The sequence below is a fragment of the Astatotilapia calliptera genome, chromosome 19 (genome assembly GCF_964374335.1).
Source record: "Astatotilapia calliptera chromosome 19, fAstCal68.1, whole genome shotgun sequence".
Classification (NCBI taxonomy): domain Eukaryota; kingdom Metazoa; phylum Chordata; class Actinopteri; order Cichliformes; family Cichlidae; genus Astatotilapia; species Astatotilapia calliptera.
Window position 1 is genome coordinate 21499249 of NC_137440.1, and position 22081 is coordinate 21521329.

The 22081-nt window shown below is 39.4% G+C and overlaps 2 protein-coding genes across 3 annotated transcripts in view; one reads left to right on the forward strand and one right to left on the reverse strand.

Annotated features, from left to right (window-relative positions):
- Window positions 1-643: 643 nt before the first annotated feature.
- On the reverse strand, window positions 644-2384 carry ghsra (growth hormone secretagogue receptor a). The gene is made up of 2 exons (XM_026152276.2): window positions 1355-2384; window positions 644-1128 (listed from the first exon to the last, which is right to left on the reverse strand). The coding sequence occupies exons 1-2, from the start codon at window positions 2268-2270 to the stop codon at window positions 815-817; spliced, it is 1230 nt and encodes a 409-aa protein (XP_026008061.2). The 5' UTR covers window positions 2271-2384; the 3' UTR covers window positions 644-814.
- A 3321-nt stretch (window positions 2385-5705) lies between these two features.
- Window positions 5706-22081, forward strand: part of pld1a (phospholipase D1a) — a 32172-nt gene continuing 15796 nt past the window's right edge. Inside the window, exons 1-8 of one of the 2 annotated variants that reach the window (XM_026151726.2) lie at window positions 5706-5770; window positions 17264-17479; window positions 19494-19663; window positions 19851-19993; window positions 20612-20723; window positions 20963-21028; window positions 21504-21562; window positions 21736-21828. In XM_026151726.2, the coding sequence (XP_026007511.1) occupies window positions 17296-17479; window positions 19494-19663; window positions 19851-19993; window positions 20612-20723; window positions 20963-21028; window positions 21504-21562; window positions 21736-21828 (827 nt within the window). In that variant the 5' untranslated portion in view covers window positions 5706-5770; window positions 17264-17295. Of the gene's footprint in view, window positions 5771-6811; window positions 6996-17263; window positions 17480-19493; window positions 19664-19850; window positions 19994-20611; window positions 20724-20962; window positions 21029-21503; window positions 21563-21735; window positions 21829-22081 lie in introns of those variants that run through there. The other variant, XM_026151725.2, reaches the window with a different exon arrangement.

Here is a 22081-nt window from a genome sequence, read left to right on the forward strand (position 1 = left end):
AACAGTGCTGATCATTTAACAGTGAAATACATTCAACAAGATCAGAGACTGATACATATTTTGGAAATATAAATTGTCTCACAATCACAAAAAAAAGCAAAGGCTGTGCACCACAAAGATTCACAAGAATACTCACAGGGACTGTTGACTCACCCCATTGATCCCAAACACAGCATTGATTTGAATATAAAAGTGCCCACTGGGAATTTTGACAACTTATAACAGTAACCCACGACATCTTCATGTAACGTGACTAAAAGCATACCCAAAAGCATGACATTTGGCCTGCATAGCACATGCAAAAATCTCTTCCACACACATGCACATACACACTGCACCTCTGCCTCTGTCTTAATGAGTACAGAGCTGTGCCGCAAATTCTACAGTGCTTTCTTTGTCATCCAGAATATAAATGCAGTATAAGGCATTTGTAGATGTGCGTGACATTTATACGTGAGCACACAGGCGTGCGTGTCTGTTTTTGATTGATATCCTGTAAGCATTTCAGGCCAGTGACTTTTGCACTTCACCAGTTTTGCTTTTCAATTGTTTTCTATGAATAGTGTGTGGCACTTGCTGAAATAACCGAACAAGACAAGTAACTGAGCAAATTGTATTTAAAAGAAAGCGTTTTATGCATATGGAGCGTTTATGGCTCGTGCTTTTTTAATCATCCTTTTTGATTCCAGTCAAATAAAGGCAAGTGCTCACCACAATTTTGCATCGCCCTGACAGAAATTATGGCCTTTACGTGAGTAATGTAGATCCACGACTAATAGCTTTATTCATTACGCCAGCCATTTAGGCCATGCATTCAAAAGCTGATTGTAGACTCTGTCCAGCCGTTTGAGCCATCTCCCTTCACAGTGCTCGCTGTGCGACCCCGTGGCGGCAGGCTGTCGGTCAGGCCGAAGAGGCGCGCCGCTGCACCCCGGTATTTCCACGACATGGTGTTATAGAGGATGGGATTGATGGCAGCACTCAAGTAAAAGAGAACCACTGACACCAAGCTACAGTACTCGGATAACAACGACAGCAACGGGGAAGGAGCATCCAGAGAGCGGAACTGCAAGTAGCGACCCACATGGAAAGGCAACCAACACAGGACAAAGGCCAGCACAACAACCACTTTTGGAAAAAAAAACATAAAAAGGAGCAGGGGTTAGTCAAAGGAGATGCTGATTAACATTTTCTACCTAAACATATATATCTTTATTTGGACATTTGAACTGATATCACTTTAATATGAACACAGTTTAAAGCCCTAAGGTGTCTTTCATGTGTCGACAACTCAAACTCGAATCATGTAAGAACTTTAGAATTTTTGCATAATTTGCGCGTTCTAGAAACTTACCCAGCATCTTTATGGTCTGCCTGTTGCTCTTATCCCTGTGAGACACGCGGTTGCTCATGTTCGTCTCCCGGTGCCTTTGCCACAGCCGACGGCCTATCAGGCCGTAGAGCACTGTCAGACAGAACACGGGCATGAAGAAGAAAACGGAGCTCAGCCACACCATGGCCCCCATCAGACCGGATTGCACAGCATAGTGCGTCATCTTACACTCTCGGGTGTCCTCAGCCTCCAGGAATAAGTTAGACTCATTCATCCACGAACTGAAGTTTAGTGGCCCCATGGTGTCCTGCTCTACTCCCACCATGACAAACACAGGGCCTGCGCTCAAAAGGGACACTGTCCATAACAGACAAATCAAGGCTCTTACGCGCCTTTTGGTTACCAGAGCCTTGGCGCGCAATGGGAAACAGATCGCCAGGTAGCGCTCTACTGACAGGGCGGTGATGCTGAGGATGGTGGAGTAAGTGCTTGATTCTGACACAAACTGAAAGAGTTTGCAGAGCGCGTCTCCAAAGCGCCAGGGCCTGTATCTCCACATGCGGTAGAGGTCAAGTGGCATGCAAAGGAAAATGAGTAGATCGGATACCGCCATGCTGCACAGGTACAGATTGGTGGTCGTGCGCATGTCCCGGTACTTGCTGACCACCAAAATGGTCATAACATTCCCGGCCACCCCTATCAGAAACAGCAGTGTGCAGGCGACGGTGATGGCCGTTAGGAGAGGAATTGAATAATAATTGAGAGGGGGCGGGGAAGGGTCAGCTTTGCTTATGGTATTGTTGGTCTCCTCCCAGGTGCAGTTATGGTGGAGGCACTCCAGTTGGCTGGGCCAGGAGGGCATTGTTGCCTCTGGGTTATTCTCCCGGCCGCACCTGACCCTGACTGCTGATGTCACCCTGGATCTGGAACTCCTCATGCCCCTCGATGCCGCACTCACCTGCGTTATTCATTGTTTGATTTCCGGAGTTAAGAAAAACGTGTAACGGAGGAGATCAGGCGTGAACACAAGTAATATCCTTAGTGGTGCAAGCAATCCTGTGTAGCCTAACACTTCTTTACTTTGAAGATCAAACACGACATAGACGGTGTTGAACAGACTATAACAGAAATATGAGGCCATCTCAGATCGATCCGAATGATCCACCCCATCTTCATAACGCACACTAAAGTGTTCCAAAAGTACCTGAAGAGTAGGAGTGATGGTTACAAAATGCATTACATCCGGATATTCGCAAGCTATAAATCGCCAGCCGAAATTTTTGGGGATGTATACTCCAATAAAAACGGATATGACAGAAAATAAAAACAGATCTAGTATTTAAAAATCTAACATTTAAGCGCATCTTATCTTCTCCATCTTTAAAAAAAATATTTGTGAAACCCACCAGAAGCCCGAGGTCCTTCATGCGCTAAGAAGCCCCAAAGAGTCCCCATCAGCGGCAGCAAGTCCCCGCGTTTTCACAAAATAAAAAGCAAAATATTGGATCGGTTGACGAGTTGCATCTGGCAGCATGTGATGGTGAGTCAGACTCAGGGTCATAATGATGCGGCAGCAGCAAAAAAACATCTGTCCTGCAAATGACAGTGGCGCTCAAACTCAGCCAAACACAAACGGGCAAATAACAACTAGCGTGAAAACAATCACTGTCTGACGGAAGGGAGACAGTTTAATAAAACTCACAAACACCACGAAAGAACGATGCATTGTCAATGGAATAAAAAATCTAAGAGTCCAAATGGTTAAAGAAGAAATATCAGTCAAGACCGATGAAAAAAATCCACCTTAACACCAGACTTCTGTTCTGCTCCTGTAGTTATGGTGCATATCCAGTGTGTGGATCATGATTCCCGGTGCGCAAAACATCTTACCCAAGTGAAGTGGTTGTGTTGTGGGGGTCTGCTCTGAGTGTGATGCTGCAACACCACCTACCGGTACTGTTGCAGTGATTGGTAGCGGTTTCAGCATTTTAAGCAATTATGCCTTTTGTGTTTACCACCAGCCAATGAGAAAGAGTATTCCTCATCAGCATTTGGAGAATAAGTCGACTCTCTCTCTGTTTTATGATGTGATGGACCAAGAAGACAAGGAAAGTCAGGCAAGGGTTAAAGTCCATAAAACAAACTTGGTTAAATTATACAAAAAATAAAATAAAATAAATAAAAATACAATAAATATTGAGCCCATAAAAGAGGTCAAAGTAACAGAACTCTACTCAAAAGCTGGCAACAAACACTAACCTACCTGAGACAAAAGGGAAACTTAAAAAGTGGCTGATCAGCCCACAAAGACACAAAAAGGGTTAGAACGCGCCAAAACCTAACTGAAACTAACATAATAAATTCCATTTCCCACCCATGATCCAGAGTTGTCGTATGATCCAATTTTCAAGTCTTCATAGGCTTTCTCCGCCCGTTTTCCACCTCTTAGCTCATCAACCAAGGGCCTGGAAGCAGCTGCTGCTGAGGTCTCAAAGGCTACGTTCACACTGCAGGCGAAAGCGCATCAAATCCGATTTTTTGGACCCTATGCGACCCATATCCGATCATGGTATGACAGTGTGAACGGCACAAATTCGATATTTTCAAATCCGATCTGGGTCACTTTCGTATGTGGTCCTGATTCCGATACATATCCGATGTTTTAGAAAGCGACTGCTGTTTGAACGGTCATGTCGCATTAAATCCGTCTTTTACGTCACTGACACAAGACAGACGCCAATTATCAGTTCTGGAGAAGACATCGCGAACGCTTCCTGGCCAATAAGTGTAGATGTTAGTGGAACTGTTGGGAAGACAACGTTGGGGAAACGTGAATATTTTACTTTCACGTATATTTTATGTACTGTATAATCTGATTCGTTTAATTCTAAAGTCCGAAGTCTTTATATTAAGGCCCATCAGTCAAACAATATGGTTTGCTCTGGGTGTACAGAGCGTGTTGTGTGTGACGTCTTCTTTTGCGCATGCGGGCCGCTTTGAGCGTTCACACTAGAGCGCGTTTGCTGTCGCATTTTATTTGTAGTGTGAACAAGCAGACACAAAAATCGGATTTGATCAAAAAATCGGAATTGAGCATTAACACCTGCAGTGTGAACGTAGCCAAATTGTCATGCGCCCTAGAAATATGGTTTATAATGAATGACCCCTTTGCACAAAGCAGAAAAAGACACTTTCTTTTCTGGTTGCCCATTACCTATTTAACTTTCACAATATATTATATGTTGCCCTAAGAACTGGCACGATAACTGGCCATTCTGCCTTATATTAAAATACAATAAACAAAACAAAAACGCAGGTAACACTAACAGAATAATTGATAACGATCTTGTGCATTTTCAGATTGCCATTAAAAATTTACCCCCTGATATGTTCAGTGCTGTATAAACATTCTCTAGTTTGGACAACAATGTACATTATACCATTTCCCACAACGAAATAACATCTATTTCTTCACTGAAATGTTCAGAATCTAAGAATACATGAATTTGAATAAACATGTGTTACTTTACAACAATCTCACCTACAAACCTACTTTGCAAAAACAATTTAAAGCTTATACTTAATTGCTACTTCTTAAATGGTTAAGAAAATAGATGGATAGATAAATAATATTTCTCAGTTTACTATATTCAGTTAAATATAGGAAACAAGTAATTTGCAAACCATTGCATTCTGTCTTTATTTACAGAAGTAACTTAGAATTTTGGGTTGTAGATCAATATACACTATGAATGGACTTCAAGTTGCCAAATCACATTTGTATAAGTTGCCTATTGGAACCAAAATGACCTCCAAACTTGTGGGGCTTGTCACAAAAAGCCCAACAACATAACTTAGCCTTCACCATAATTTCTGGGCACGTTCTGGCATCTCTGCTCTACTAACTAACAATGGAGAGTGTAAGTCAGCAGTATAAGAAATGCAGTGAGTGAATGTATGTGTGCAAACGCCCAAAAAGGTGGATGGAAGGCAGACCAATCACCACAATGCAGTTTTTCCGGCCCCGGCCCCACTGAACTGGTTGGTCTAAACTAATTACATAATTACTCTAGGGTAGGTTAGGATTGCCTCGATAAGAGTGAGAGGCTTATCACCATTTTTAATGACATATAATTAAGATATATCAGATTATTTTCCTTTTGTCTTAAGCAAAAACAAAAATAAAATAGCAAAAATCACACCTTTGACTGGTAGCATAGTTCTGTTTTTCCTGCACGGATGAGATTCTCATGTTTCAATTGGTGTTATCTCTCTGCCCTTTGCTCAGTGCTTACCAGCTGACACCGTTTATGACCACTGAATTATGATGTGTGTGTGTTTAAGCGAGGAGACGAAGCCGGTTAGTTAGAAATGACTTGAGAAAGACTGATCTTGCTGTCGTTAGCTTTCGGGACAGCCGTGCTTTGAAGGTTTCCGGTATGTATCTGTCATCATTTGATATAGATGTGTGTACAGACCATTGGATGCGTGTGTTTACACATGCAAGTGCATATTTGTACAATGGTCTAAAGCACAACTTTAGACATTTGTACTGCACAGTCAAACGTCGTGGTTTGGTGTGCCCATAACAACTGAAGTAATGCCAAATAACAGACTGACTCACTATTTACATGGACAAAATTGGATTGTTTCTAAGACAACACGAGTTAACAGCAAAACTGGTTGTATTACCTGTTATGTCATGTTTTTATTTTAGTGTCGGGATCGATTTAATTTCTCAGATGCGTTTCTTTTTAGTAGAGTTGAAAATGTGTGTTATTTATTTAGAAAAAGACAGTTCTCATCTATTTTTATTTGAAAATGAAGCACATTTAGCATCCTTCATGTGTCAAGTGCACGTGGTAAATGTGGTAAAGGTTTGTGGTTACATTTTTATCTGCAATGTTAACTGAGAAAGTGTTTCCAGGGTGTGGTCGATTTCAGGTTAAAGTCCCTATCAAACCCATAATATACACTCTCGAGAACTACTGGCTTTACTCGGCCTGCACAGAGGTGCAGTACATCAATTATTCCACTAGATGGAAGAAGAGATCGCTTTCCTTTTAGTTTGAAGGCAAAACATACGGAGTATAAGTTGTATTTATACACCAAGTTTAAGTGAAGACACAGCCAAATCAAATGCCTAACTATTTTTCTTTTTTTTCTTCTTATTTTTAAATATTTAGTATAACACCCAAGTGACATGTGCAATGATACACAGAGAGATGAGCTATAAATAATGGAAAGCAAGAAAAATAAACAAATAACAGAGAATGAGTAAAAGTGAGAAGTGATGAGATAATAGGCAGAGTCAGTGTCAAAGAATTTCCCAAGTGTACTCCTCCTACTTCAGCACAAGTCCAGCACTATTTTTTATCCAATGAGAAAAGGCTATGGGAAGAGTCTCTTTTTGTGATTGGCCTAGAGTTTGTGTGACCCCTCCCTTCCTGAGGAGTTGGAGAGAGTTCACTGTTAGTTTTTTTTCCCAGCCACACTTACAGAAGTGCAGACTAGAAGGAGCTGTCTGCTGTCGCCGCTGCTGCTGCTGTGCAATTCTTTGTCTGCTTAGGCGTCTTAGTTGCTTTAGTTTTGCCCAACATTGAGTAAAGCCAGGTGGATCAGACTAAGCAACATGTGGACTGCACGTCCACAGAAAGAGCAGGTTGGTAATGTGTCCCTCTGACTCTCTGTTTGTTTTTGTGTCTGCTCTGTTCTATTTGCGTCCAGGGGCTTTGGGAGATATGTGTCTGTGACACTCTTTGGCTTTGGGTTATCACTGGAATCATGGACAAGAAATGTACAGTGGATTATACTGGAGTACTGCTGAACAAGTTGGATTAGTTCTTTTTGAGCTGCAGCAGAGCAAATACGTGGTTAATGTGCATCACTGTTTCTGTTCCTTGTCACAAAATGATATATGCTGTACTAAGATTTAGTCACAAGTAAAGTGTAAAATGTAAAGAGTGGCTGCTATAGTGAGGTGTGAAGATGAATCTCCTGATCTTTTTGTTGGTTACTTTGTACCAGTGTAATGCTGTGACAAATAATGTTTTACCTGTTGCATAAGACTTCACAGGTGTGCGTGTGTGCATGTCTGTTTGTGTGTTGGCCTGATGTCCCCTTTCTCATGCCTTGTGGGAAAACTGGTTGCTGCAGCTGGAATGTCATGGGAAGACTGCAGATATTTTTTTTCCTGCTGTTCGCCCATAGAAAACCAGCCCCCTCCCCTCTGCAGTTCTTCTGTTGTCTTTGCAACAGATATACTGGATACTGACCTCTGGCATTCAATGACCTCAATACTTTTTGTTGTGGTGCCAGCATTATTAAACAGTAAACTTTATTACTGTTATTCCTGCCTGAGGCTTTAAATGCATGCGTTTAAGTTTATCGACCTAAGTCTATGTGTTTTCTTGCTGTGCTTGCTGTGTGATGTATTTGTTATTAAATATTTGTTGGACAGTAAGAAAAATACTGAGCTGACGATTTCTTGGGTACGATCTTTGCTATAACCACCCACCATTCTTTTAAAGTAAAAAAGTAGCATAATAAGTTTTGCATCATTGCAGTTTGCTGCTTAGAAGAGACAGGGGGGATCAGTGTTGTTAGCAAGGTTCTCAGATTTAGTACTACAAATTAAATCCAGATGTGAACTTCTGGCTTGTGTAATACCAGACAATGTGCCACCATCAAATATTATTTTGGGCTTTCCAACTACGATTTAAAATATATCTCTATAATTAAAGCATTATAGATATATATATTCTTATATATATATATATATATATATTATATAAATATATATTCTTTTCCAAATTCTCACAGTTTTCATTGACTTTTCAAGAGCAAGTCTGTAGACGAGCTATTTCAATGTATTTGAAATGAACCAGGAGACCAACCTGTTGCTGCTGTTCTCCACGATGTACATTTCCCCGCGTTCACTGGGCCATTTGACACTTATACTACATCATACAGTACAACACATCTGCACCTAAGATGTTTGCATTCATATTGTGTCTATTTTTGAACATAGTGCTTCCTTTCTAAAGCACTAAATTATATTTTGCATGCACCAACCCTTCAATTCAAGAACTTAGAGATCCTCTATACTTTTTTCCTACCACTGTAATCATGAGTCACTTCAGTGGTCTGGCGCAAGTTAAACTTTAGTAGTTTCCAGCCTCGGACTTGGCCACACTGGTCGAGCCGAATCAGGCTTGGCTGAAACAGAGAGAGGGAGCAGTTCTCTCACTCCCTCAGTACAATGATGCCTTGTGTTACCATCAGCCGAACGACACTCTGGCAATGATGACGATTGCTCGCTCTCTTTTTCTGGCATCTACTGTATGTCTTGCTTTCTCTGCCGCTCTGACCATCCCAATCCCCCTATCCATGGTGTTAAGGATTAGATAATAGGCAGCTTTAGTGTGGGCAGAGAAAAAGAGGTGTCACAGACCTCTCTCATTGCTTCCCTCCCTCCCTTCTTCTCTCTATCTTTGTACCATCTGTGCCACGAGGAGCTTGGCACTGTTCAGTCTATAAATGCCAAGCTACATTTATGTTACCTTTGTTGCGCTGCTATATACGTACCATGGCGTGTGACTTGTAGTCTCTAATGCAAAAATGCCGTTTACATGCATTGTATATTTAAAAAAGTTTCAGTCAATCACTGTGTTTGCCACAGCACTTCATAAATGTCAGACTGGCTATCGCACAGGAATCTAGGATAGATGGTACATTTCACAAACTACCTATTTTTCCTCACACTTAATGGATAATCCGTGACAGCACCTCTGCTGAGGTTGACATGTTCAGTCCGCCTCCAGTGTTCCTTTCAATGATTTGACACTTTAAAACATGTATTGCAAGCGGATTTATTATAGAGGGAGAAAAGTAGGAGTACTGGATGCCAATGTAAGGTGGACAAATATGCTGAGGTCAACTGGTAGAAATGCATTTTTAAGTAGTGCTTCTGGATTCAAGAAGCAGCTCTGAAAATGATTTTTTTTATCAACACATATATGCAGACATCAGAGTCCGTTTTAGAGGTGATTAAGAAAAGTTTTTACAGTAAAATTGTAAATAAGCAGTGATGATCGTAGTCATAGAGTTTGTTATTGTGTCAAAAACATATAATCAGCGTGTGTCATATGTCATATCTTAGTCTGCCTGAGAAGGTGATTTCCCACAATCTCCAATCTGTTTGAGGGATAGATAATATACTGATGTTTTTATACTGATTACTTTATTTCTTTATCGTAATCTACAAAACAATAATCTGTTTTCTACCACAATGCAATGGCACAGACCATAAACGGGAAATCTATCTAAACAAAAGGTTGAATAGCAACTTTTATTCATTTTTAATTCCATGTTGCTCAGAAATCTTCATAAATACAACAAAAATGTGCAAAAAATTATATCATGATGATATTAATCTTCTTTTATAATTTGGTAGACATTAGATGAACGTGTTTTTGCATGACATTTTTGTTTTTTGTGCAAAAAGACAGGATGCATCGATTGCACTGAGCGTAATTAGTGAATGTATCAGAGAGAAGTGGGGCGCTGTATTTTTGTCTTTTGATGTGTTTAGCAGTTTCTGGTATGAACTGTGTATGTGGCTGCCCTGAAAACATAGTGTAATGGCTTTATATTGTCTTTGCTTGACCTATAATGTAAACAAAAGTGCAGTTAAGAGTCACTAATGCAAGTACAGTTCGCTGTTGAAGATTTAAAGTTTAATGAGCTATTATTAAAGCATCTTTTTGCTTCTTCAAAGCTGTTAGACACCTTAAAAGGTGATGACTTAGAGATACAATGGAGAAGTGAAAACACAAGATTTTAGAACTGGTGCATGAAATCTCCTTTGATGGTTTTAAAAAATGTTTGTGTTGCATATCTAAGTCCCTTTTGCCAACAGGATGCCCTGAAGCAGCAGAATATTTTCTTTTTAGCATATTTGAACAGACGGCTCTGTTCAAAATATTTAGGTTTTGGTTTAAGCTTCATGCCGAGAACACAACCCATTTCCCAGAAGTAACCACTGCAGTGTGAGCTCCCACCCAAAACAGCACGTTGCTGTGTAAATTAGAATCATGTTTCCAGATGTGAGACACCTTAGAAAATAAGGTCTCGGTGCTTTCTGTTTCTTTTATAAGAACTTATGCACTGTATAGACCTCAAAACTGTAATCTGAAAAGGGCACTCAACACGATTTGCTCGAAAGTATCTTATTTGTAGTTATATGTAAAAGGCAAGTATCTATGTTGATTTGTCTTTCTGCAAAATATTAGGAGTGAGCCAAACTTTTAGCTGCAAAATATACAAAATATATACTTCTTGGCTGAACTTGATTTGGGACACCAGCAGCCACAGAACTGATATGGGATGCAGATATATATATATTTTTTCTGGTTGCAGATCACGTCCGCTGTGACCTTGTCTTCTTTCCCATGTGTCTCTCGTGGGTCGTTGCACTGTTACAGGAACAGGGCTGCTAGAGGCTCTGGTGCAAAGACGCTCATAAATATCTCATTTTTGCTTGTTATAAAACCACAGAGAGAAGTAAGTCATAGGTTTGTATATTTGAGCAAACTTTATGGGACCAAATTAGGGATTGTAAATGCAACGTGTGCACACAGTAGAGAAAAATGAACCATTGTTGCTCTGTGAATGAATCAATAGTTAACTATTAGTACCACTTTCTCATAACACTCTTTCAGTTTGTAGCTTATCGATTTATTAATTTTAATAAATTATTAATCTAACTATTACGGTACTTATTGAACAGGAATCTTTTGCCGCTGGCCATTTAGCTTGGATTATCAGAACCATGCGTTGTCTTGGCTGCCTTTTAGCTAGAGTAGTAACCTCTCCAAGTCTCAGCTTGAAATTGGTCATTAGACGTGGCGGCGTTGGTAGTGTTGGATAGAGGCACTTATAAAAAGGCAAACTGTCATGCATGTAACACCTCTGCGGATCATTACGACTGACTCGAGTGTGGCATCATATCTCTAATAACAAGTGTATTTTCCCCCAAAAATGTCCAATTATTTATTTCACACAACTGGGAAGAATTTTGCTATATGTTGGTTCAGATGCTCTGCAGCCCTTTTCCAGAAGGTGAGAAAAATTCTTCATTGGAGAACTTTATCTGACGAACAAAGTATTACAGACCAAGCAAGCTGTAGCTGACAATCCCACATAGCAGACGGGTCTGGCCTGGATCTGATGTCAAGCCGGCACTGCTGTTCTGACTGGTGTCATGGTAAGTGGTATGTCATCCAGATATGGCCAGGTCTCGCAATGATGGCACTGTTTATGTGATGGCATGCCACATCTGGCCCGATTGTGGTTTGGTTTTTGTGGCCCAGGCTAATTGAAAACAAGTCTGGCCCGGATCTGGCATGAAGTTGGCACTTCTGACAGATCCAGGCCATACCAATTTTGCTATGTGGGATATACACGTATATCACAAAATCTTTAGTTAAAAATTACTTTAAATTTCACATCCCCAGTAATGGATTTAGCCCTTTTTAGAATGCAAGACAGCTGATTCCTGCATGGCAAGTAAAGCGATATGTATTTAATGACTTTGTGTCACATGGTGAGAGATCAAATTTCCCATGTGTCTCATTGAAAAGATTGATGAGCGGCAACTTTACTTGTAATTCCTCTTTTTTTTCTGACTCTCTGACACACTCCTACTAATTGACATTTAAGAGGGATGCTAGCACACGATGGGAGAGGCGGGTGCACTTCTGTTGATATTTATATATAAGCAGCTCTAGCTGCTCAAGCTATCACCATGACAACAGGACAGGAAGCAGGAAGTTGGCATTTTTTTATTACAATGGAGTAGAGAGATAACTCTCAGGTTGCATATTGTAGACACAGATAACACAGACTGGGCTTTTTACATCTCAGTCTACACACACACTTTTTGACATTCTTGTTAACCTCTCTGTGGGTCAAGGTTTTTGGGAGGTCATGGACATTCTCAGAGCAGGAAATACAGCTATAGGCAGCATAAAATATTTAATCATAAAAAAGTACTACTTTCTAACAGATATACAGTGCCGTGAAAAAGGTATTTGCCCCTTCCTGATTCATTTGTTTTGTACATTTCCCACACTTAAAGTTTTGTGATGAAACAAATTTTAATGTTAAACAAAGATAACCCAGTAAATGTAGTTTGTCTCTCAAATTGAATAGCTGGTTGTGCTATTCCTGGTAGCAAGAAGTACGGTCATAAATTTTTGTGACTGGCAATGACTCCTCCACCTCACAGTTGAGGAATTTTGGCCTCTCTTCTTGACAGAAATGCTTTAATTTATCCCCGCTGGTTTATGAGTGTGAATGTGCTGTGTAATCAGATTTAAGTCTGGTTTTTGACTAGGCCATTCCAAAACCTTTATTTTCTTTCTCCTTCCTGGTGTATTTAGGACTATTATTCTGCAGTATAACCCAAGTATGCTATAGCTTCGGGGCATGAACCGACGGCCGGACATTCTCCTTCAGGATTTTCTGATAGAGAGCAGAATTCGTGGTTAGTCAATTATGGCAATTCGTGACATACAAGATGAGTCATTGATGCACTCTTGGAATAATTTTGGTTGGCCAGCCTTTCCTGGGAAGGTTCATTATTGTTCATAGCTTTGTCCATTTGTTGGTGTTGATCTTTTAGCATACTACATTTGGTCAGACAAGTTGTATATAAGTAATTTCTTAATTCAACAGGACTGACAGTAACTATAGCTGGATGTGGTTAGTGAAACTGAACCTAGCTTTCCAAAAAATGTGGTTAATTCATGATTTAACACAGGGAGCAATTACTTTTTAACAAGGAATTTTATTGTGTTTATAATAATCGTGAAACAGTGGGCACAGTTTACACTATACACTTATCTATAGTCGATGCTTTGTAGATGTAAAACCATTCATGTCGGTGGGCTATTTCTCATTCCACACTGTTGCTTTGTGCAGAATGAAGCCATGCAAAGTGAGCTTTTTATAGCCAGTGCTGACTCAGTTAACATGCTTTGCGTAGTAATGTGAGTTCAAATGAATATTGGGGCTATGTGTGTCAAGATACTGGGTCTGTGATTCAGTGCTGTGTTTTTTGATTAGTCTGTATTCTTTGAGTTAGTGTTATTCATGGGTTTGGTTCTTCTTATTGTTCTCTGTGTGTGTTATATCCTTAGTTTCTAGTCTTTAGGTTTCTGTTACGAAGCCTTCCCGTGTTCCACGTTTAATGTCATCTATGTTTGTGCATCTCCTGTGTCTCTCCAGTCATTCGTATCTCCAGGCCTCAGTGTCAAGTCTGTGTCTTTGTGAATGTCTCTTGTTTCCTGTTTGACTTTGACAATCTTGCGTCCTATGTGTTTTCAGTTTTGCCTTCTCCCGGCCTCATATGGGATTACTCCCAGCTGTGCTCTCCTCCTGTGTCTCATTCCTTCATTATCTCTCTGTGTATTTAAGCCCTTTATCTTCCTCTTTTTGTTGCTGGATCGTCTGTGTGTCATTCACCGCAGTTCTCCATGTTCCACTTCTCCAAGCCCCAGATTCTCAGGTCTTTAGTTTCTTTATACTTGTTTGTAGTTTTTTTTAGCTTAGTCATTCTCTCCTTTGCTTTTGTTTGTATTTTGCTTGGCTGTAATAAAGGCTCACTTTAAGTCCATCACTTTCTGCGTCAGCATTTGGGTCCACACTCTCTCTCCACTCCACACATCTGTCACAGCAGACGTGACAATGTGACAGTCAATGAAAATTTAAGTAGCTATAATAGTAACCAAACTGAACCAAATCAAGCCCAAATATCAAAGAAATTATTTTTAATAGGAATAGCTTTATTTTAAATAGGAAACTAATCAAAACTCATTCATTCACTTTTATGAATAAATGGAGCGAATAAAAGTTCACAAGGACAACAGAAGCCAAGCAGACAAACAGTCACTTGAGGCAGTTGGTGACTCTTTTGATGCTTCGAGCATGTTGGATCTTGTTCTCTAGAGTGGGAATGTTTACTGTCATCTCTTTATCTCTTAGCGTACGTGCTAGTGGCATTTTAAGTAGTTTTTGCTCTGGAAGAATTTGGTGCTAGTCAGAAGAAAGTCAGAAGATCATTTCCTCTTTCAAACTTGACCACATAGGTGTCAGCCTAATGCTAAACTGCAGTTAATTGTGGGAGATTAAAAAGACTCATACACAGTTTCTATCTTTTCTTTTTTTTAATGAAATGCAGGAAGTGGTTTCATTTTTTCTCACATGCTCTAAAGAACCAGTTGACGTTATTCTGTTTCTCTGGGCGTGTGTGTTTTGAGTGTTGTTACCAACACTGCTGAATCATGAAAAGCCATAGGCAAAACAGATTCTGTCCTATTTTCTTCTGTTTGAACTTTTATTTTTATTGTTTTTCAGTCATTGTTGTTTAACTGCTGTCTCTCGAAACTTTGTTTCTGTAAAACCAAATCAGGTTTTCTGTCTGGATGTTTTTCAGATTAATGATGACTTTTTACCTGCCCTTAATGAAAAAAATCAAAATGTCAACACATTTTCTTGTCTTTTTTATGGCAGGGGCATCTGTTGTCTGAAACTAACAGGCCTTCTTACAAAGCTCTTGAGCAAACTGTATCACATTCTAGTGAAGATCATTTTTTAAAAAGAACCAAATACTTTTGTTTCTATCTAGAAATATAAAGGAAGATATTTTATACCTTAAGAGCAAATATTGGATTTACAGTGAAGCAAAGTGTAGCAAAAGTGAGAAATAATGTTTGTGACGGGTTTAGCAGGTTTTGGTGTCTCAATAATTGTTTGGTACACAAAACTGTGTCAGAACTCTCTGTGTTGAGGTAAAGTTGAAAGTAAAAGAGAGACCTGAGCACAATATCTACATAATTATTAGTCTAAAACTAATTATTAGTCTTTAATACTATTCTATACTATATTTTTATAGTCTACCAAAACCTACCTGTTTTTGAACTGCACTGCCTTTGACTTCAGCAGATTCTGAGCTTTTGTATATTTATCACAAAAAACATCAATTTCCACAAATTTTTACATAAAAATCTGGTTTGCCTGCTTTTGATAATTCAGTGTATTTTGTTTTGCTTTATTTCAGAAACATTTTATTAGAAAATATTTGTTTGTAGCCCATTCAGTGAATTAAATATTTTTTTTCTGTGCAGAGTAGTGTGCAAGTGTATCATATATGACCAATATATGATAAGTGACCAATAATTTAGAAATATGAGCATATTTTCTGATTTTGATAGAATGAAAGGCATCAGCTGATTTTTTTTTTTCATTTGATGATTGTGTCTGATTCAAAGTTGATTTCTACTCACAAGGTCTCTGAAGTCACAAACCACAACATGACTACACATGTTTTATTTCGCATGAATCTTTTAAAGGAGTAGTTTAGGGAGTGGAAGGGTGTTTTTTTTGTTTTTTTCTACATTAACTTATTGGTCCCATTGAACTAATTCAGGCAGAACTTTACAAGTGATTTCCTTAATAGGACCTGGCGTCCACATATGTGGACATCACATTTTGGGTTATTTAGATCAAAATACAAAATTTTGCTCTACAAGGGCCTGATATCCACTTATATCACTATACTGCTACTGTTCTATCAAATTTTTAAACGAATATCCTCATATGTGGCTCTTATTTTTCTTAAAAACAAAAATAAGGTAAAAAAAAAAAGTCTGGTAATTCTTTGTTTTAACATTCATCGGGCCCCAATATGCCCAAATATCAAAGAGAAATTAAATGCATGCTGTGGAAGAGTTCTGGTCTTAGGAGGTTAAAGAAAAAAACAATAGTAGTTTAAGTGCTATACCCCGTCCTGAAAAAACAAACAAACATTCAAAATACACAATCTTATTACTGTATTGCTGAAAAATTAGGTCATTTGTTGTGCACATGTTTCATTAAAATATAAAAACTAAATTTTTTTATAGTCTCCAGGAGTAGTGACCAGCAGGTGACCAGCAGGTTGTATAATAAACAGATGGAGAAACATTGCAAATGTTGACTCTTCCAAAAAGGTCATTAGAGGTGACTAAATAGTGCTGTGAGTAGGACTGCACATACAGTAAAAGTATAGATATGGTATTGTGCAGAAGTCTGCCTCTCATTTCTTTGTGTTTCTTTATATTTATATATTTTTAATTGTATCGTTTGGCACTTTATATAGAATAGAAGAGTATTTCTGCAGCAAAAATGTGATTCCCAAAGAGATATAAGCCATGTCAGTCATATAACACTGCATGTGTGATGTGTTCTTAAAATATCTAGGAAACTGGACGGGTGGAGGACAAATGAAGTGACAGACAATAAAAAAATTCTCTAGCAGATTAAGAGTATGTGAAAATCATGTCTTTAAGAAAAAGGAACCTCTGACCCCTCAGTTGTTCACTGAAAGCTCATTGGAAAGGGTTAGGTATGAAGGGCTTAGAAGAGGCTGGTGTATGCCAAATAACACAAGAACTGCACTGAAAATTAGTGGACACAGGTCTTATAGAGTGAGTCTAAATAATGATTTATTATCATTATTTTATTTAGAGGAGTTCAGGAGAGAAGTGAACAGTAAATGTCTACCTGCGGTGCTCAAAAGCTGCTAAGACACTAAGATACATTGGTGTTCGCTTGGACATGATTTACGCTTCTTCTAAAGCTTAGCTGTTGGTAAATAAGAATACATTTATTTACCTTTCTGTTGATTTTCAGCACAAGCTGAAATACACATTTACATTATATGTGTCTGTTTTGGGGTTTGTATTCCTTGCAGTTCTTATCTGATTCACATGATAAAAAGGAAAGTCACAGTAAGGTCACTGGAAGATTAAATGTCACAAGACTGTCCTGCTCTGTGGGAGTACATATACTCTCAGGAAATGGTCATACATCTGATCTCTCTTCTAGGTGTGCCCTGCTCCAGGGTCTGACTGCTAAGCATGAGGAGTAAGGCTCAGACTGCTACCAGTAACCTCAACCTGGTGAACTCTGTAGATTCTGACAGCAGAGCGGCTCAAGACATACACGACGGTATTAAGATGGCAGATCTGGTGGAAAGCCTGGATACCCGAGAGCTGGACATAGGGGAGGGAGAAGATGTGGATTATGATGGAAACAACATAGGTAAGTTTATGGAAATGAGGAAATATATGTGCTTACCTACTGTAATTACTTATTATGTACCTGTTGCTCTCAAAATTTACAGTATTACAATAATTTCTTGTAAAGAAATCTCAAAAGCAAGAAGAAAATATTGACATAACCTACTAATTGTGGGCTCAGATAGTCTGATGGACACTCAGCAAATGTGGGGTAGGTGGTGTTAGATGAGAATGTAGCTAGGCAGCATAGAATGGTAGTCTGTAGGATGACTCTGGAAATCAAGTAGAGGAAGCGAATGAAGTGCTAGCTAAAGTGTTGAGGGAAACTCAAAAGAAGGTGTTTGTTGTATCCTCAGAAAACCAGGAGACTTGGTGGTGGAATGAGGAAGTACAGGAAAAAGTATGCTAAGAAAAAGTGGGTCAGGGAGATAAAGAACGTAGACACAGATACTGGCAGTACAACAGAGAGAGAGAGAGGTGGCAGAGGCTGGTTGATATTACTTGTATTTGAAGTACTAAGAAAAATAAGGAAGCACAAATGTTTGTATCGATTGGCTGTGTCAAAGAGATTGGAAAGGATGTGCAGCAGGTTAGGATGATTAAGGTCACTAATGAGTGAAGAGTGTGTTGAGAAGAGGTATGGAGGTATGGAAAGGTATAGGAGAGAGGGCACTGGACTTTTTAGCCAGATTGTTTACCACAGAGTGAGAGGATGCCTGAAGAACAGAGAAGAAGTGTACTGATACAGATTTTCAAAAACAAGGGTGCCGTGCTGAGCTGTGGCAACTACAGAGGGATAAAGTTGATGAAGCTAGGTTAAGAATAGAGGATTATGGGTTCATGCAAAGAGACCACTACATATGCAATATTTATTTTATATGGAGAGTTGATGGAGAGGTACAGAGAAGGGTCAAAGGAGTTGCTCTGTGTCTTTGTGGATCCACAGAAAATATATGATAGGGTGCCAAGAGAAGAACTGTGGCAAATAGCAGATACTGTAGGAGTCGGGAGAGGAAGAGAAGTATTTGAGGGTGATGCAGGATCTGTATGGGGACACCGAGGTCAGATGTGCGGTATGAGTGATAGATGGTGGAGGTGCGATTACACAAGGAGACAGTTCTGAGACATTTCTTCCTACATTATTCATAATTTCCTTAATAAATTATTCAGATTCTGATTCTTTGCAGGGGGGGTGAAAAGGTTGACGGCCAGGTCAGGCAGGTGATGTTTGCAGACAATAATGTGATCTGTAGCAAGCAGGTGGAAGAGAGCCTGGAGAGGTGGAAGTATGCTCTGGAGAGAAGAGAAATAAAGTCAGTCAAGCAAAACGTGTGTGAACGAGAAGGAGACAGGTGTAACAGTGACATGAAGGAAGAAAGTCAGAGCGGCAGGGTTGAGATGTGGAGTAGAAGGATAGTGGCTATAATGGATGATGGATGTTGAATATGGAGCTGCTGAAGTGAACAATCATGGTTGTAGTGAAGGAGGATATGGAGCTGACTGGTATGACAGAAGAAGCTGTGATAACCCTTAAGTGAGCTGAAGAGGAGGAAGACCTAGCAAAGTAGCAGAGTTCAAAAGCAAGTGGTCAAGTCAGTTACCTCACTATTAAATGTTATTAGTCTTAACTTGTCAGAATATGAGCTTAAATATACACATGCAAAAAAAAAGTCTGTAACGATCCTGTTCTCAAGACCTCTACTAATTTAATGACCGTCAAACTAATTCAAAGTGGGATCACAGTGTATTAACATAATTCAATTAGTCAAAAAAGCAACTTACTACATGGAGGCTCCAAACCACTATCTAACGGTGCCAGCACATGAGGGTGGATGGTTGCACTTTTGAAGTCTTGCAAACTTTACCAGAAAATATACGGTAACATTTGCCCTAACGCTGCAAACTCGCGAACTACAACGGTCTTGAACAAAGGCTGAGTTTTCACTGATGCATCCTACTCGCTCCTACAGCCTGAGCAACTCCTACATGTACAAGCAGAAAGATCACACTAAACACCCGCCTCGTCTCTGTCCCAGGGGACTGTCGTATCCCATTTTCAGCAGTGTATGCCACAGTGGGCTTTAAAGAAGCCAATGCAAAAGTGTACCTCCCCACTGTACCCATTACTGCCCGAATCCTGGAGGTGGAGAGGTTCACCACTGCACAGGACCGCTTCAATGCGTCACACCAAAGGAGTGTCAACAAGGTACTGCACACACCTCTCTTTAAACTATATGGTCCTGATTGTTGCGCTTGCTGTTTACTTATGCCACAGATTTTTCCATTTTCTATTGTATCGATTGTTTTTCTTTTTTATTAAATGTTGAACATTTTTAATGTTATTGATGACATTACCATGATTACAGGTGTTAAGCATGTGCATGTTTCTGTAGTCTCTGCCAGCAGTTTTTAAGATTGAGCTGAAACATGGGGAATTTACCTGGGTGGTTAAGAGGAAGGAGAAGCATTTCATGGAGCTGCACAGAGAGCTGAGGACGTACAAAACCTTCATGAGGATACCACTGCCATCACGCAGGTTGGCACGCAATCTATACAGTAAAAGATAAATTTGCAGTCTCACATGGACCTAAGTGCTTGTTTTACCTTAAGCTTTTTGTCCTTAAATGGGAGATATATGTCCATGATGTGACAAAAGTATACTTACCCAAATGCATAGACACAATTGTCATACTAGTATATTTAATAGATCAAGAGAGTATTGTATTTACTTTATGTAGATGATATAATCAGCACTTTTCTTCTCATAAGCACAGATGTAAAAACAACAAATTTATTGCCAGCAGGGAGATGTTTTTTTTTTTTTTAGCTTGAATGCTAAGTGTTGACATACTGTCCTTCAGTGCAACTGAAATTTATGAACTTTTCACATTCACGTTTTTGGTGCAGTCTATTATAATCATAGATTCTTTTTTGAAGTAAACAATAGGCTTAAAATTCAGTGAACACTTTTACTCCCTTTGGCATTCTCTGAAGTCTGACACACCTGTGAAATATACAGATTTTTTATTTCTGATCCGCCACTTAAACAGTGTTTTTAAAGCTCTGGACCTTTGTTCTTTCTTCTATCTTATACTTTAAGGACCAAGGATATTCTGTCTTTAAAGTATTACATTTCCCACATTCTGTTTTTCAGCCACACAGTGAGGAGAAAGACGGTGAGGAAGAGTGAAGTGAGAGAGATGCCCTCCCTGCCAAGGGGAGGAGGAGAGGAGCTAGTGCGAGATGAGCAGGTCTCCAGCAGGAAGGTATGTTGGAGCGCTGTCTTTGTCCTCTTTGGCCTTGTTTTCAGGGCCATGAAATTGATTCTTGTGATATTTCAACTTTATTGCAGGGAGCTCTCCTGGCACTCACTTGTTGCCATGGCACTTAACTCCTTGCCAGCAAATCTATCCTCTGAACTACTGTTTCACATTGTTTTGCACATCTCGGTGTTTATATGCATGGGCTTTGTCAGTGTCCAAATATAGTGTTTGTGTTCCCACAGAGACAGCTAGAAGACTATTTGAACAAGCTGCTGAGGATGGCCATGTACCGAAAATATCACCATACTGTGAGTAAATACAAAACACTCCAAAGGGTCACACTTAAACATAATGTTATACCACTTGTGTTTATGCCTCATTTCTATTAGCCACTATAGATAATGTACAATAAAAGCAAATAATTATTAGTCTTTTTCTACATGTTTTAATTCACTACCTTTATTGTGGAATTTGGCAAAGCCTCAAGTTGTTCTGTTTTGCTTTTTTCTTATAAAGTGAAGGGAAATTGTCTTTATGCTGTGCCTCTTCTTAAATAACTCCTTCACACTTAAAACATATTTTAGGCAGAAAACTTGCTGTTATGCATTTAAAGTTATTATGAGAGATGACAACACACAATTTAAGATGAGTCATATTAACTCTACGTATGTGGACTAACACTTTCTAGTTCCCATGATGATATATTACACAATGAGTGGTGTGTCTGTCTATACAAGAATCATTATGTGAAGTCTCTTGTTTGTGCTTGCCCTCTTTACACAGATGGAGTTCATTGACGTCAGCCAGATGAGTTTCATTCATGACTTAGGGCCCAAAGGACTGTGAGCATTTTCTTAGTGCCTATATCTCTGGGGATCAGGGTCAAATATCCCATGTCAAAGTTGTTCTTTCCTTAGGTGTATTTATTTTAAACTTGCAATCTTCTTTTACACTCTTCTTAAGCCCCATGATACAGTTTTTGGAAAATATTCACCAGTTATTCTCCCTCCTCCAGGGAAGGGATGATTTATAAACGCTCAGGCGGACATCGTATCCCTGGAATGAACTGCTGTGGTCAGAGCCAGGCCTGCTATCGCTGGTCCAAACGGTGTGTGAATGTTGCAGTTTTTCTCCAGCTATCTCTGTCTGTCCAATTTATTTCTCTCTGTGCATCTTCTAGTCAATCCCACTGCTTTAGCTGCCGTGTTAACTAGTTGTTTTTTTTCTTGTAATTAAGCTGTCTAAGCCAGCAGTTTAAATATACTGTGCAGTTTATTTTGGAAGGCGAGAAACATGGTGACATGTAGGAGTTGCTCAGGCTGTTGATCAACTCCTGAATGTCTTATGGTAAACACAAGAAG

Bases quoted from the DNA above. Each gene is read 5' to 3' on its own strand.
- ghsra (XM_026152276.2), bottom strand. From the start codon at position 2,270: ATGAGGAGTTCCAGATCCAGGGTGACATCAGCAGTCAGGGTCAGGTGC. The intron at 1,129-1,354 runs GTAAGTTTCTAG...TTTTTCCAAAAG, and splicing joins GCAGACCATAAAGATGCTGG to TGGTTGTTGTGCTGGCCTTT.